Source organism: Oncorhynchus keta, chromosome 2 (assembly GCF_023373465.1).
Source record: "Oncorhynchus keta strain PuntledgeMale-10-30-2019 chromosome 2, Oket_V2, whole genome shotgun sequence".
NCBI lineage: Eukaryota > Metazoa > Chordata > Actinopteri > Salmoniformes > Salmonidae > Oncorhynchus > Oncorhynchus keta.
In genome coordinates, this window is record NC_068422.1 from 43,260,555 (window position 1) to 43,273,956 (window position 13,402).

Here is a 13,402-nt window from a genome sequence, read left to right on the forward strand (position 1 = left end):
CTGGAAACACTGGACAGTTACTACAAATCAGAAGGCACACGTTTATTTCAGTCATCACAATATGTGGGCAAATGATCTTATACATCATGTGATTCAGACCAAACAGTCCTGGGATGAAAAACGTTGTGTCAGAGAAGGCGCCACACAGGGCGTGAGAGGAGCCTTCCAGAAGAAGTGGGGCTGTATTGCCCGTCTCTGACCGGAAAGCGTCAACAACAACAACATGGTTGCCCTCATCCTCACATTCCCCCCTGGGATTTGAACACATGTGATCCCCAGGCCTCTTCAGTCCTTTGACTCAGTCTCTCATAGACAGCGAGCAGCGCCCTCTGTGGGACGTTCTCCAGTGACGTGACTGGATGATGTGGCATAGCCACTTGTTTTCTTACCTGCCAGCTCCCGGTCATACCGACTTTGCCCTCCTTGAGTGTCGGACTCACGGCCGACCAGTTTCCATGGTGAACATTCCCGCTTCCTCGGCCTGAGCCGCCCGACACAGCAGTAGCGGCTGCCGTGTGTTTTCCCCATTAGACTCCACAGACGGAGGAGGGATTGGGAAAGAGAGGGAAAAACACTTCAAGGAAGGGCGCTTTTAGCAGAGACACGGTATCCACAGCAACAGTGGGGCTGTGAGAGTTATGGTACGAATTGTTTTATGGTAAAGAGAAAGCGCTTTTGCAGGAAAATGAACCAAAGCTACACTATATTCACCTTAGGATTTGGGATTTGCCTCTGCCCAGGGGAACTTTGTTCTATATTTGTATTCACAATGTTGGATCAGGCTCACAGTATTGTACAACGAGATTGGAATAAAAAGAACATGTAAAGGATTGTGGCGTGGGCCATAATCGTTAATGTCCACATGGTGCCGACCACAAGTCTGACCGAGCTACTTCCCACATCTCCCGCTCAGCAGGATACAGTCGCCAGGCTACAGTCGCCAGGCTACAGTCAACCAGGCTAGACATAGAGGAAGTGAACAGGATAGCCATAGACCTCCTCCTCTGCTCTGCTTTCGCAATGGTGAACTAGCTCACCATTACCGTACAGGGGTTCACCATTAGCCCTGTAATGGCGGATGTCTCTCCCCCGGTCTGGACGACTGCTTGATTTAATGAGCCTGTTAGGCTGTTAGAAAAGCCTGCTTTTGAAATGTCTCCCTTGGGTCAGACCTGTGTGGGCACTCCCAGACACTCCAGTCAGGAAAGCAGACGACAGTGACCCAGAGACAGTGTATAAGGTGACAGTGGTGCTCCGAACACAGGGGGAAGAGGTGTGTGGGGAGGTAGACTTTGCCAAGCCAAGCGTTTCAGACACCGACCGTCTGTCTGACTGAATGGAGCTCTGCCCTCACTCTCCCTCGAAATCATAGAGCCCTAGACCAGCACAGCTGGAGAGCACATTAGACCAGACGAGAAGACAGAAAGTAGGCCTCTCTATTCACCTACCTAGTGCTATTATTCCGTTCACTTGCCTCAGATCCACTCTGGTAGTGGTAGTAGCTGCAGTGGCCATTTTAAGGCCATCTTAAAGTATCTCACACTGTTTACTCCCTCTTTACTGGTGTATCAGAGGGATCATTACAGTTTGTTCTGAACAGATGATGAATCTTTTCCCCTGTGACCGTCAGGGCATTTCCTCTGAACTGGAAAGGCCATGACGGCATCATTTCAATGAAGAGATTAGCCTATTGATAAATCAAGCACCAGGCTTATCAGTCGACAAATGACGCGCGAGCCTACACCCATGGAGTTTCATACACACATGCCGGTGTGGAAATAGAACCAGGGGGTGGGGAGTGACGCTGGCGGGAAGGGATGGCTAAGTAGATGGGGGGAATGGTGTGAGCTGATTAGAGAATCAGGAGATCAAAGGGAGCTGTGCTTCCTGTTTCTTTGCTGTTTGCTGGGGGCCCCTCCATGCGATTAGAGCCATCGTCGCTCACCTGCCCTGATCCCTCCCTGGCTAGGGGGCCCGCTCGGCGCTTTCATCTTCCCAGAAACGGACGGACACTCTGTCCCCACGTGACAACCCCCTGACAGGTTGGTGTGAAAGCCATGGGGCAGTTGGGCATGCTGTAGCTGCGGGGGCTGGGCTCTAGCTCTGTACCCCCCCCCACACACACACACACACACAATGGTCCAGTACAGTCTGCAGTCCCCCCCCCCCCCACTCTCCTCCCCCCTCCACGTTGAGCCTGAACCACAGCACCTGTCAGTGGCTCCAGCAGAAATGCACTTGCTGAGTGTCTGTCGGTAGGGTGGGGGAAAGGAGAGGAGAGTTGCCAAGTTGGGCGATGCCACTTGCCCCTTCGTCAGACCTAGAGGAGTCAGACTGCCAGGGACGTTCCACCACTCCTCCCCATCTCTCTGTTCTTATTTGTTCATGTAATACGCTTTTCCTCTTGAGGATCTTGGTCATTGATCATTTGTTCTCATTACTTTGAAACATGGCAACAACAGGTTTTGTTTTGGTTGGTTGAATTGCGCCTCCAATTGATGTGTTTTTATTTGAGCTTCAGTGTGTTTCGTCAATACTAACTGTGTGTTGTCCTGCTTGTTTGGGAACACTCTCACTGTAGTTATTGATAATCAATGTCCTCTTTTAGGGGGACTTTGGTATGCCAGGAATGCCAGGGAAACAAGGATTGAAGGTAGTCTACCCATGTGCAGCTATCCCCTGACCTTTCACCCTTGTCCTAAACCATCCTGTGCATGCAGTGTATCTGACAGTGTGCATACTGTGCATCTGAGATGAAATGATGGGAGCAGTCCAGTGATTGTTCCTCTCAGACCTTTGTTTGTCCACATTTTGGGGGGAGAATGCCTTGTATCTGTTAACTGGTAGTATACTGTATGCCAGAGGTATTCAAATCTTACCCTACGAGGTCCGGAGCCTGCTGGTGTTCTGTTCTACCCGATAATTAATTGCACCCACTAAATCTGTCCCTGATTAGAGGGGAACAATGGCTTGGAGGTCCAGAGTTGAGTTAGAGGGCTGTATTCCCAGTATGCTGTCTGTTGAACTGCCTGTCAAAGCATTTCCTAATCCAAATGTTCCCCAAAATACAAGTCAAACCAATGATGAATAGTGCATGGCCTTTTTGAGTAATACTCCCAGGTCCATGGTTGTTAAGCATTTTGATTTTAAGAACCATATCTTGACATTGATGATTAGTAAATTTGAAAATGGGTTGTAAATTGTTACGAGAGAAGTCACCCTCGTAACTTTCGGCATAAAACACGGCATTTGAGTCTCAGCAAGTCAAGTAGATACCGTATAATTGCTTATACGGTATCTACTTGAGGCACACTTCGTGTTCCAAATGGCACCCTGTTTCATATCAAGTGCACTACTTTTGACCAGGAATAGGGTGCCATTTGGGACTCGGACCACAGCCGCCTGCTATAAACCCGTGCAGGTCCTGTGGTCACAGCTGTGACCGTACATCATCCGCCGCGTGTCTCCTCGTTAATCTAGCCAATTGAAGAGGGGAGCAAACACAGGGATGAATTAAATAACTCTCGTGTGTTCTTTACTATTTATAGCGACCAATTTCGAGGGTTAAATCGGCTTGCGGTGGGCTAGAAGCTCCTGACGGATTAGAATCTGAGACAGTTCCGTGTCCAAACCCAGACCAGCTATGTGCAAGCGTAGAATGCACCAACCCAAACATGCCTTTCCAAATGTCGATCCCAGTGCAGTTGTTTTCTTGCGCTGAGGGAATTATGTTCTTCCAAGAACACTGACAAACACGTGGATGTAAACAGGCCCCGCGCCTTTTCTGAATTTTCCTGAATGTATCGAAAATGCTGGTTAGGGATATGTGGCATGGCTACTGATTCAAAGAGGCAAGTTTACTGAATACCAATTAGCTTACTCTGTGTGCACGTGTGTGCTTTTTTACGCATTGGTTCATCAATATTTGAAAAAGAGGAGTAGGACTTTCATTCTTTCTGTCTTCTTTCTTTCCCCCCTTCCTTTGACCTTTGTGCCATCTTGGCCACCGTAGGGAGAGCCAGGTTTTCCAGGCAGTCCTGGAAGAAAGGTAATTTCCTTGGAATGGTGTGGCTAACACAGATCATAAAAGCCTATATATATATCCAGGGTACTGAAACTCTTCTTTCCACTATAAAGGGTCAAGCTGGTATCCCTGGTACACCTGGTTTTCCTGGAAAGAGGGGCTACAGGGTAGGCCTGGAATGGACATTGTGTTTGTGCTCTGTGTCTGCATCTGTCAATCATCAGTGTTCCCATAACAACAAGAGCTCCATCGAGTCAATCGTCTCACTGTTTTGTCTTTGTGACTGACTAGAGCTGCGATTAGAGTCTCGAGTTGCTTTTTTAGCTTTCTCCTCTGTTAGGAGGCTTGGCTTGTGTAGAAGTGCTTTTATAGCTGCTTGTACTGCAGTGACGCGGCATAACAAGCCTCACGTGACAGCGGGCCATTTCAGAGAAATCGTTCACTCACATGACTCTGTTTCCATCAAATCACAGAGATTTGCCAAATGTGTGAAAATGTCCTCTTGTTAGAGAACGCTTTTGCAGTTCGTGCCTCTGTGTTGAGGGGTTAAGAACTGAAGCTGTGGACAAGGAGCTGTGCTGTTGGATGTTTTCATGTGATTCACTTTGTGGTTCAGATCCGTATAGATCCATTGTGACCAACCTTCAGGGCTGTGTTATTCATCTCCCGTTAATGGCACAGTCAATGGGATGGTGTCTCAGTGTTGTACAGTAGAGTGTGTTGTCCTGTACGGTCGTCGATGACACTGTCCATGTCCTATTCTGTGGCAGGGTGACAAGGGCGAACCCAGCGCAGCAGGAACTGGCATCAAAGGAGAACCAGGGACACCAGGACTCCCAGGCCTATCAGGATCCAAGGTACTAAAAGCTATCCAACGAGAGGCTGTAAACTAGTCAGAAAAAGCTACCTTGGTTTAATAATATCATGCATGCCAATAAAACTTTTTTTTTAAAATCTTTCCCAGGGTGACAAAGGCGACCAAGGTCTCAAGGTGAGATGGGAACTTTTTGTAGCCTCGGTTGACATTTTGTCCCAACAGGAAACGTATGATCACTTAACATTGTCCTCTCATTTTGCTCAAGTAACGTTCACTCCCATCCTGTTAGTGTTGAATGCTGTGTTGAGGTTGATAAATGAAAGGGGAGAGGCTAACTGTCTAACCTTTGATCGTCCTCCAGGGGGAAGCAGGATCTGATGGTCCAGCTGGACCAAGAGTAAGTACAGGCTCTGTCACACATAAATGCCAGTGGGAGATTTACACAAATGAATTATTATGATTCTTAATGTACTTTTTTTGTTGTTGATCCCCAACTTTATAGGGTCCTCCGGGTGCGGCAGGAGAGCCAGGGAAATCAGAAATCATCAACAATGAAAATGTACGTCACCAACTATTTACTGCTTCCTGCGATGAGCCTGTGTTTGATTCATGAAGTACTGTAAATGGGTACCAGCTCTTATAACATTGTGGGTTTTTTTCTCCTTAGGATATTCGGAATGTACCTTTGATGGTGAGTGGCGGTTTCTAAAGTCTGTCAATGATGCATTAGAAATGTTTAGGCCTTCTTTATGCAGGTCTGTGGAACAAAAAGACAGTCATGGGACCAGACAGACAATTTAAAGGCCTAATGTGTTTTGCCACTTTAATTCCAATATAAATGTTTGCTATTATGAATACGCTACTAGATAATAGAGTATATGTTTTCAATAAGTCATTGTGAGTCACTATTATTCTACAATGTAGAAAATAGTCCAAATAAAGGAAAACCCTTGAGTGGGTGTGTCCAAACTCTTGACTGGTACTCTCTATATATGTATTAAATATGTAAATAAACAAAACAATCTTGAACAGGATGATCTATTTTGTATGCAATTTGAATGGAACTGATAGATAGAGAAATGCTGCGAGAGTGCTCGGGCGAGCACTGATTTAAAGCAACAATATTCCAGTGATAGGCAGTATTCTTATTTTTTATAATGTGACCCCCAAAAGCCAGATGGAGATGTGTAAATTAGAGGCGCATTCGGTCCCTATGTTACTGTATGCTGCAGAAATGAGTCAGTCTCTTTGTCTATCCAGGGCCCACCTGGCCCTCCAGGGGTCCCCGGAACACCAGGAACAAAGGGTGAAGTTGGCCTTCCAGGCCCATCAGGTCTTGACGGAGAGAAGGTTAGAGCACCCCCTATTGTGTATTGTCCAGTATAAATGTCCATTGTACAGCTGTTACGGATGATAAAATACAACATCAACAACAACATGGCAATGATGACGATCAAAATAAAGACAACAACGACTATGATGTCTATTTTGTGTGCCAGGGTCCTCGGGGGAAGCCTGGAGAGCCAGGTCCTGTTGGCCCAGCGGGCCCTGAAGGTCCCAGAGGGGAGAGGGGCCTGATGGGTTTCTCAGGACCCAAAGGAGACAAGGGGGACATGGGTCACTTTGGATCACCTGTGAGTGACTGGGGAACCACAGACCCACACCACACCACTACACACACTCCCACACCAAAGCCAGAGCACTATCATTAACTAGAGGGAAGGGAGGCCCTTAGCTCTTTCTACCACCCTCGTATGATCTAATAAGAGACCTTCGATAGGCTACAGTAAATGATCAACTCCAGTTCTGACACTGGTGTGGGCTACACTCATCAGACCATGGAGCCAAAACATACCGCAAGACTACGCCATACTGTGGGAATGGCTTTACCCGTTGTCTTATGAGGACGCCATGCGGCGTTAATCCTATTAACAGACATATGTACTGTATTTATGTTAACCATGAAAGGATTGTTTGAAAAGAGTTTCATTCAAGCAGTCTGGGTGGTTCGACTCTGAGAACGGATGGGCAACATTGCGTCCCTCGTCGTGGGCAGTTTCATGTCCCGACAGCCACGAGTTGGAAACTACTACCAAGACCAATCTCAAAAAGCTGGTTGTAATTCATTGTATCATTTTGAGGCCTTCAAAGATCTATTTTGACCTCGAACATCGGACAAATGAGAGGTCTACATTTTCTATTTAAATTTTTTTTTATTTTCAACTATGTAAATTGATTAACAGTTTCATATGAAAATTAACACACAAAACAACAATCCAAACCAACAAAATATTGCCAATATTTTAACGTCTATCACGATCTCCCCTGTCTTTGTTCTGTAGGGTTTAGACGGCCCTACTGGTGAAAAGGGGGTTTCTGGACCCCCTGGCCCCATTGGATTACCAGGCACAATGGTACGCAATGGTGCCCCTCAGACTGCATCTGACCATAGAGTATGAAGTGTCTGACCTGGCTTTGGGGAGCAGTGAAGTACTGTTCAGAATGCTATTCATTTGTACAGTGCTGATTGGGTGTACTGTAGGGTTTTATTCCTGCTAACTATGACGAGAGTAGCCTAAGTTAACCTTGTATCTTGATGCTTCAGGGTCAGAAGGGCGAGTCCGGAGATAAGGGAGGAAGGTCAGACATGGTAAGGCCCCCCCACTGCTGTATATCTCATTGTTTTTAATGACCCATGCGTGTTTGAGTGGACTTGAGAGGGTCAGATTCAGAGGATTTGTTGTTAGATTGAACCCACTAATGAAGGAGTGTATCATTGATGACCTGGTGTTTGTCTTTAGGTCTATGGACCCCCAGGGCCTCCAGGTCCCCAAGGACCAGTTGGCCCCGCGGTGAGTACACTACAGTTGGCACGCCCTTAAGCAATATAGAAATATCCATAAAACCTCCTGATAATATATCGCATTGACATGAAGTTATTGACTCGAATTGTGTCTTTACCCCTCAGGGACCTGAAGGACTGAGAGGACCAAAGGTAAGAGTTGGTTGTGGTAGCCTTTGTTGTCTTACTGTACCTCCAGAATGCTTTGATACTGTAGTTAACAGTAGCTATATTTATTGATTTTAGTAGGTGAGTTTAATGCCTATGTACTAAACATCAGTAATAACTTTTCTGTGCCTCTTTTAGGGGGAGCAAGGCATAGGCATACGGGGAGAGAAGGGAGCATCTGGTTCAAAGGGCGATAAAGGGGACAGGGGCCATCTTGGACTTCCTGTAAGTACACCAATCAAGAGCGACACCATTCAATCCCCATGTAGATTGTATCCGTGCTGTGGTTTGTGTCTGGGTTTTTTTCTCTAATTCCCTTGGACCATTTTGCCATTAGACATTTTATTTAGACCCCTGGAAACCACAGTAGGGTAGGCACACTGTTTGTTCAGACTTTTGTGTCTTAGAACCAGGCAGCATGGTTGTTCTGACGTTGTCATATGTCACTTTGAAACTAGGCCTAACTCACCAAGGATAGTTTCCTGGCTCAGCAGCTGCGTTATAATGTTTTCAAAGTGCATGGATGGATGGTTGCTGCAATCCAATACACAGGGGCGATACAACCATTACTATAAAAATGAAATCTACATTACCCATTGCCATTGTCATATGTTCAGATAACCTGATAATGATTTATTATGTGTTAGAAATAGTTAATGATCATTTTCTTTATTGTGGCAACTTTTTTTCTGATCATCTCTCGGAAATGTTGTTAATGTAGTCTCTTGTAGTTCTATTTTTAGTTGCATGTCAAGGAATAAGTTTGATATGTATCACTGGGGGGGTCTCTTCTCCTAACTGGTTTACTTCTTGGGTGTCAAAGGTCATTGCTGACAGTCAGTACATGTACTAGTCACATCATCAATGGCACAGTAACTCCTTTTATATGGAAATGATGAGGGCTATTATGTATGTGTATGCTAATCATTGTTAATCCAAGACGTGCTATTTGAAAATCATCAGAAACTCATATCTTCACACTTCTCTACATACAGTGCCTTCGGAAAGTATTCAGACCCCTTGGCTTTTCCGTAACATTTTGTTACGTTACAGCCTTATTCTAAAAAAAAATTTTTTTAAATAATCCTGAGCAATCTACACACATTAGCCATAATGGCAAAGGGAAAACTGTTTTTATATAAATGTTTTCTAATTTATTAAAACAAAACAGAAATAACTTATTTACATAAGTATTCAGACCCTTTGCTATAAGACTCGAAATTGAGCTCAGGTGCATCCAGTTTCCATTATCTTTGAGATGTTTCTACAACTTGATTGAAGTCCACTTGTGGTAAATTCAATTGATTGGACATGATTTGGAAAGGCACACCTGTATATGGTCCCACAGTTGACAGTGCAAAACCAAGCCATGAGGAATTGTCCGTAGAGCTCCGAGACAGGATTGTGCTGAGGCAGATATCTGGGGAAGGGTACCAAAACATTTCTGCCGCATTGAAGGTCCCCAAGAACACAGTGGGTTCCATCATTCTTAAATGGAAGAAGTTTGGTACCACCAAGACTCATCCTAGAGCTGGCCACCCAGCCAAACTGAGCGATCTGGGGAGAAGGGACATGGTCAGGGAGGTGACCACTCTGACAGAGCTCTATCGTTCCTCTGTGGAGATGGGAGAACCTTCCAGAAGGACAACAATCTCTGCAGCACTCCACCAATCAGGCCTTTATGGTAGAGTGGCCAGACGCAAGCCACTCGTCAGTAAAAGGCACATGACAGCCCGCTTGGAGTTTTCCAAAAGGCACCCAAAGACTCTCAGACCATCAGAAGCAAGATTCTCTGGTCTGATGAAACAAAGATTGAACTCTTTGGCCTGAATGCCAAGCATCACGCCTGGAGGAAACCTGGCACCATCACTACGGTGAAGCATGGTGGTGGCAGCATCATGCTGTGGGGATGTTTTTCAGCGACAGGGAGACTAGTCAGGTTTGTGGCAAAGATGAACAGAGTAAAGTACAGAGAGATCCTTGATGAAAACCTGCTCCAGAGCGCTCAGGACCTCAGAATGGGGCGAAAGTTCACCTTCCAACAGGACAACAACCCTAAGCACACAGCCAAGACAACGCAGGAGTGGTTTTGGGACAAATCTCTGAATGTCATTGAGTGGCCCAGCCAAAGCCTGGACTTGAACCCGATCGAACATCTCTGGAGAGACCTGAAAATAGCTGTGCAGCAACGCACCCCATCCAAACTGACAGAGCTTGAGAGGATCTGCAGAGAATCATGGGAGAAACTCGCCAAATGCAGGTGTGTGGAACTTGTAGCATCATACCCAAGAAGACTCGATACTGACATTGCTGCCAAAGGTGCTTCAACAAAGTGAATGAGTAAAGGGTCTAAATACTTATGAAATGTGATATTTCTGTTTTTTATTTGCAAACATTTCTAAAAACCTGTTTTTGCTTTGTCATCATGGCGTATTGTGTGTAGATTGATGAGGGGAAGAAACAAATCCCTTTTAGAATAAGGCTGTAACGTAACAAAGTGTGGGAAAAGTCAAGGAGTCTGAATACTGTGCATGATTCAAACTGCTTTGAATACGGGGCATCAACCATAGAAAGAAGTTGAACCATGCATATGTATCTGAAAGACATTGAAAACTATTTTATCATAAGTCAGGACTTAATTATTTGATAGAGATAATCAACTGCAGCTATAAACGGAGTTACTGGCAGTTACTGTTTCTCATGTCATCACAACACCATCACCCTTCATCAACAACTGGATGTGTTTTTTTTGAGTCACACGAATCACTGCTTCACTCACCCCTCCCAACCCTCTCCACACCTCCTTCCCCTCTCCCACCACCTCCCTCCCACCTCTGCTCTCTAACTGTTTACACACTGTCCAGGGAGCTCATGGTTTAGACGGCAGGCCTGGTCGAGTGGTGAGTGGCGCAAGTCCTGTACCCCCCAACACACACTCCTCCCCTACCCCGCCTCTCCTCCCCTATTCTGCTCCCCACACGACTTGCTTGTCTGTCTGTCTGCGCTGGTGTCTTGTCTGTCTGCCTGTCTGCTTGCTTTCCTCCATGCTTGTCCTTTTTTGTTATCTGTCTGATTGTCTGCAGAGAGAGTAGTTCTGTTTTTAGGCACTCTTCGAGGATTGCTCTGGCATAGGGATGATATTCACATGACTGTGTCCCATGTCTGTATGGCAATGGAACGTGTCAGGGTACTAAAATGGACCCTTTGGTGCGTCTGCTCTCTATACTGATGCGTCTGCTCTCAAGAAACAGTCCCCTTGTTCATTACACGTTGAATCATAGCTTGAGATTTGCATGTATAACCTAGACTTCTGCCTAAATCATGTGTTGATGTCAATGGAAGATTTATAAGGACATTTGAGTTACGCAATCAGGTCTCAACATTCAGCCTACTTGCATAAAGTCAAGCTGTTTGAGTGTCCGAGTTTATGCCATTGCAAATCTTCAAAAACAGGTGTCTTAACAGTGTCTCTCCTGCAGTGTAAAGCTTTGAACTGGCGTTGTGATGTCATACCAGGAGAGCATGCTGGGATGCTCATGCTGCATGTTGATATGCATACAGGACAGTATGGCGTAATGGCTCCCCAATGCTATATGCTGTACATACTGTATTATCTGCCTGAGATGCAAGGTCCTCCTGTTGAATCCTGACTTCCACACAGAGAGAGAGAGAGCTGCAGCTGAACTCAATGTTTTTCTCCTTTTTTGTTACCATTTATTCTTTAGCTCAACAAGCTTGGTGTAACATGCACAGTGGGATAACCTAGAGAAGACCACTACCTAATCAATCGGTTATGATTTGATAATGGTCAACCGAAACAGAATTGGATAACTACTCTTTTGGCACTGAAAGACATGCTCCGGTACTTTAGCGACAAAGAAAGTTTTTTTTTTTTTTAAACCCCCTGCTTCGGGCCTGGTTGTGTCAATGTGTCGTTCGTACATGCGTAATCTATGAGCAGAATTACGGTCTCACCTCAATTAGTCGCGAAATGCCTAGTTTGAAAGCAACCCTGTGCCAGCCCCCTAGCAATTTTCAGGGACCTCTTTTGGATCGTGAGTGCTACTTTTAGAACTACTGGCTAAAAAGTATACAAAAGGTACTGGAGAATCTCTTTAAGTGCTCCGGAAGCTTGTTGAGCTATTGATGATGGAAATGAAGTAATCCATTTTTATTTTGATGTCCTCCCGTTGTCATGTCTGCGTCCACTGAGGGTCTGACTTGTCATTACCTTACAGGGTTTAATAGGACCAGTTGGTGTGGCAGGGCCTGCAGGACCAAAGGGGGAGAGAGTGAGTACTCACATCACTGATCATCATCACACACCGACACATGTACATACACACACACACGCGCATACACACACAAAAGTAGCACACACACCACATAAGAGATTTCAGTCAAAACAGCTTATTTATCTATTTGAGATGAATGTCGTTGTTTTTTCAGGGTTTCGTGGGAGATTCAGGAGTCCCAGGACCAATTGGTCCTCAAGGCATCCCTGTAAGTAGTTCCCGAAGTATCAAGAACATCAAATAAATACAGTATTGCATTTCCAGCATTTCATTTATCAAGTGAACAATATCTTGACTATCTGAAAGACAATCAGTGGCTACATGTTGAATGAGCCATCTTGAACATCATATAATACTTCTTTCAAGTGACAGAGGAAAACATGAATCTTCTCTTAAATCAAGTCTCAAGGGAATGAGTGGATCAAATTGATTGACAGCACAAAGCTATATGCCTCACCGGTAACATCTCCTTGCACAGGAACTCATAATGTGTTTCGTTTCCCCCTCCTCAGGGTGTTGTAGGACCACAAGGATTCAAAGGGAACCGGGTAAGACAGCCGCTGACAATGATGTGTCTTCCCGGAGCAAAATATTATTGTTCAAACAACAGGACGAAAACATGTCCTGTGCTTAATGAAGTACATTTAGTGCTCCTGATAAACTATGGTGTTTAACATGGCTGCTGATCCTCCATGCTCCTACTCGACGCGAGATATTATTCTCCCACATATTCCTCATTGAAAAGCAGTACTCATTTTCCCATTGGTCTTCTTGGGTTGTTCAAGAGACGTAATAGTTGTTCAATTGCAAGCCCATTGGAATGTCGAGCTTGAAAGCATGGTGGGCCGATATTAGGTGATATGAGCAGGACCATGGTACTGTAGGCCTGTATTAGGTGATATGAGCAGGATCATGGTGGGCCGATATTAGGTGATATGAGCAGGACCATGGTAGGCTTGTATTAGGTGATATGAGCAGGACCATGGTAGGCTTGTATTAGGTGATATGAGCAGGACCATGGTAGGCTTGTATTAGGTGATATGAGCAGAACCATGGTAGGCTTGTATTAGGTGATATGAGCAGGACCATGGTAGGCTTGTATTAGGTGATATGAGCAGGACCATGGTAGGCTTGTATTAGGTGATATGAGCAGGACCATGGTAGGCTTGTATTAGGTGATATGAGCAGGACCATGGTGGGCCGATATTAGGTGATATGAGCAGGACCATGGTAGGCTTGTATTAGGTGATATGAGC

At 45.3% G+C, this 13,402-nt stretch overlaps 1 protein-coding gene across 14 annotated transcripts in view; it reads left to right on the top strand.

Moving 5' to 3' along the window:
- The window catches only part of LOC118400652 (collagen alpha-1(XIII) chain-like), a 57,971-nt gene that overhangs the window by 28,904 nt on the left and 15,665 nt on the right, over positions 1–13,402 (top strand). For 11 of the 14 annotated variants that reach the window (XM_052477122.1, XM_052477150.1, XM_052477148.1 and 8 more), the window contains 19 exons: positions 2,609–2,653; positions 4,013–4,048; positions 4,138–4,191; positions 4,795–4,881; positions 4,989–5,015; positions 5,203–5,238; positions 5,344–5,400; positions 5,509–5,532; positions 6,102–6,191; positions 6,341–6,475; positions 7,184–7,255; positions 7,447–7,491; positions 7,643–7,693; positions 7,810–7,836; positions 7,990–8,076; positions 10,716–10,751; positions 12,090–12,143; positions 12,301–12,354; positions 12,659–12,694. In XM_052477122.1, the coding sequence (XP_052333082.1) occupies positions 2,609–2,653; positions 4,013–4,048; positions 4,138–4,191; positions 4,795–4,881; positions 4,989–5,015; positions 5,203–5,238; positions 5,344–5,400; positions 5,509–5,532; positions 6,102–6,191; positions 6,341–6,475; positions 7,184–7,255; positions 7,447–7,491; positions 7,643–7,693; positions 7,810–7,836; positions 7,990–8,076; positions 10,716–10,751; positions 12,090–12,143; positions 12,301–12,354; positions 12,659–12,694 (1,053 nt within the window). The remainder of the gene's footprint in view (positions 1–2,608; positions 2,654–4,012; positions 4,049–4,137; positions 4,192–4,794; positions 4,882–4,988; positions 5,016–5,202; positions 5,239–5,343; positions 5,401–5,508; positions 5,533–6,101; positions 6,192–6,340; positions 6,476–7,183; positions 7,256–7,446; positions 7,492–7,642; positions 7,694–7,809; positions 7,837–7,989; positions 8,077–10,715; positions 10,752–12,089; positions 12,144–12,300; positions 12,355–12,658; positions 12,695–13,402) is intronic. The other 3 variants (XM_052477142.1, XM_052477161.1, XM_052477169.1) reach the window with 3 other exon arrangements.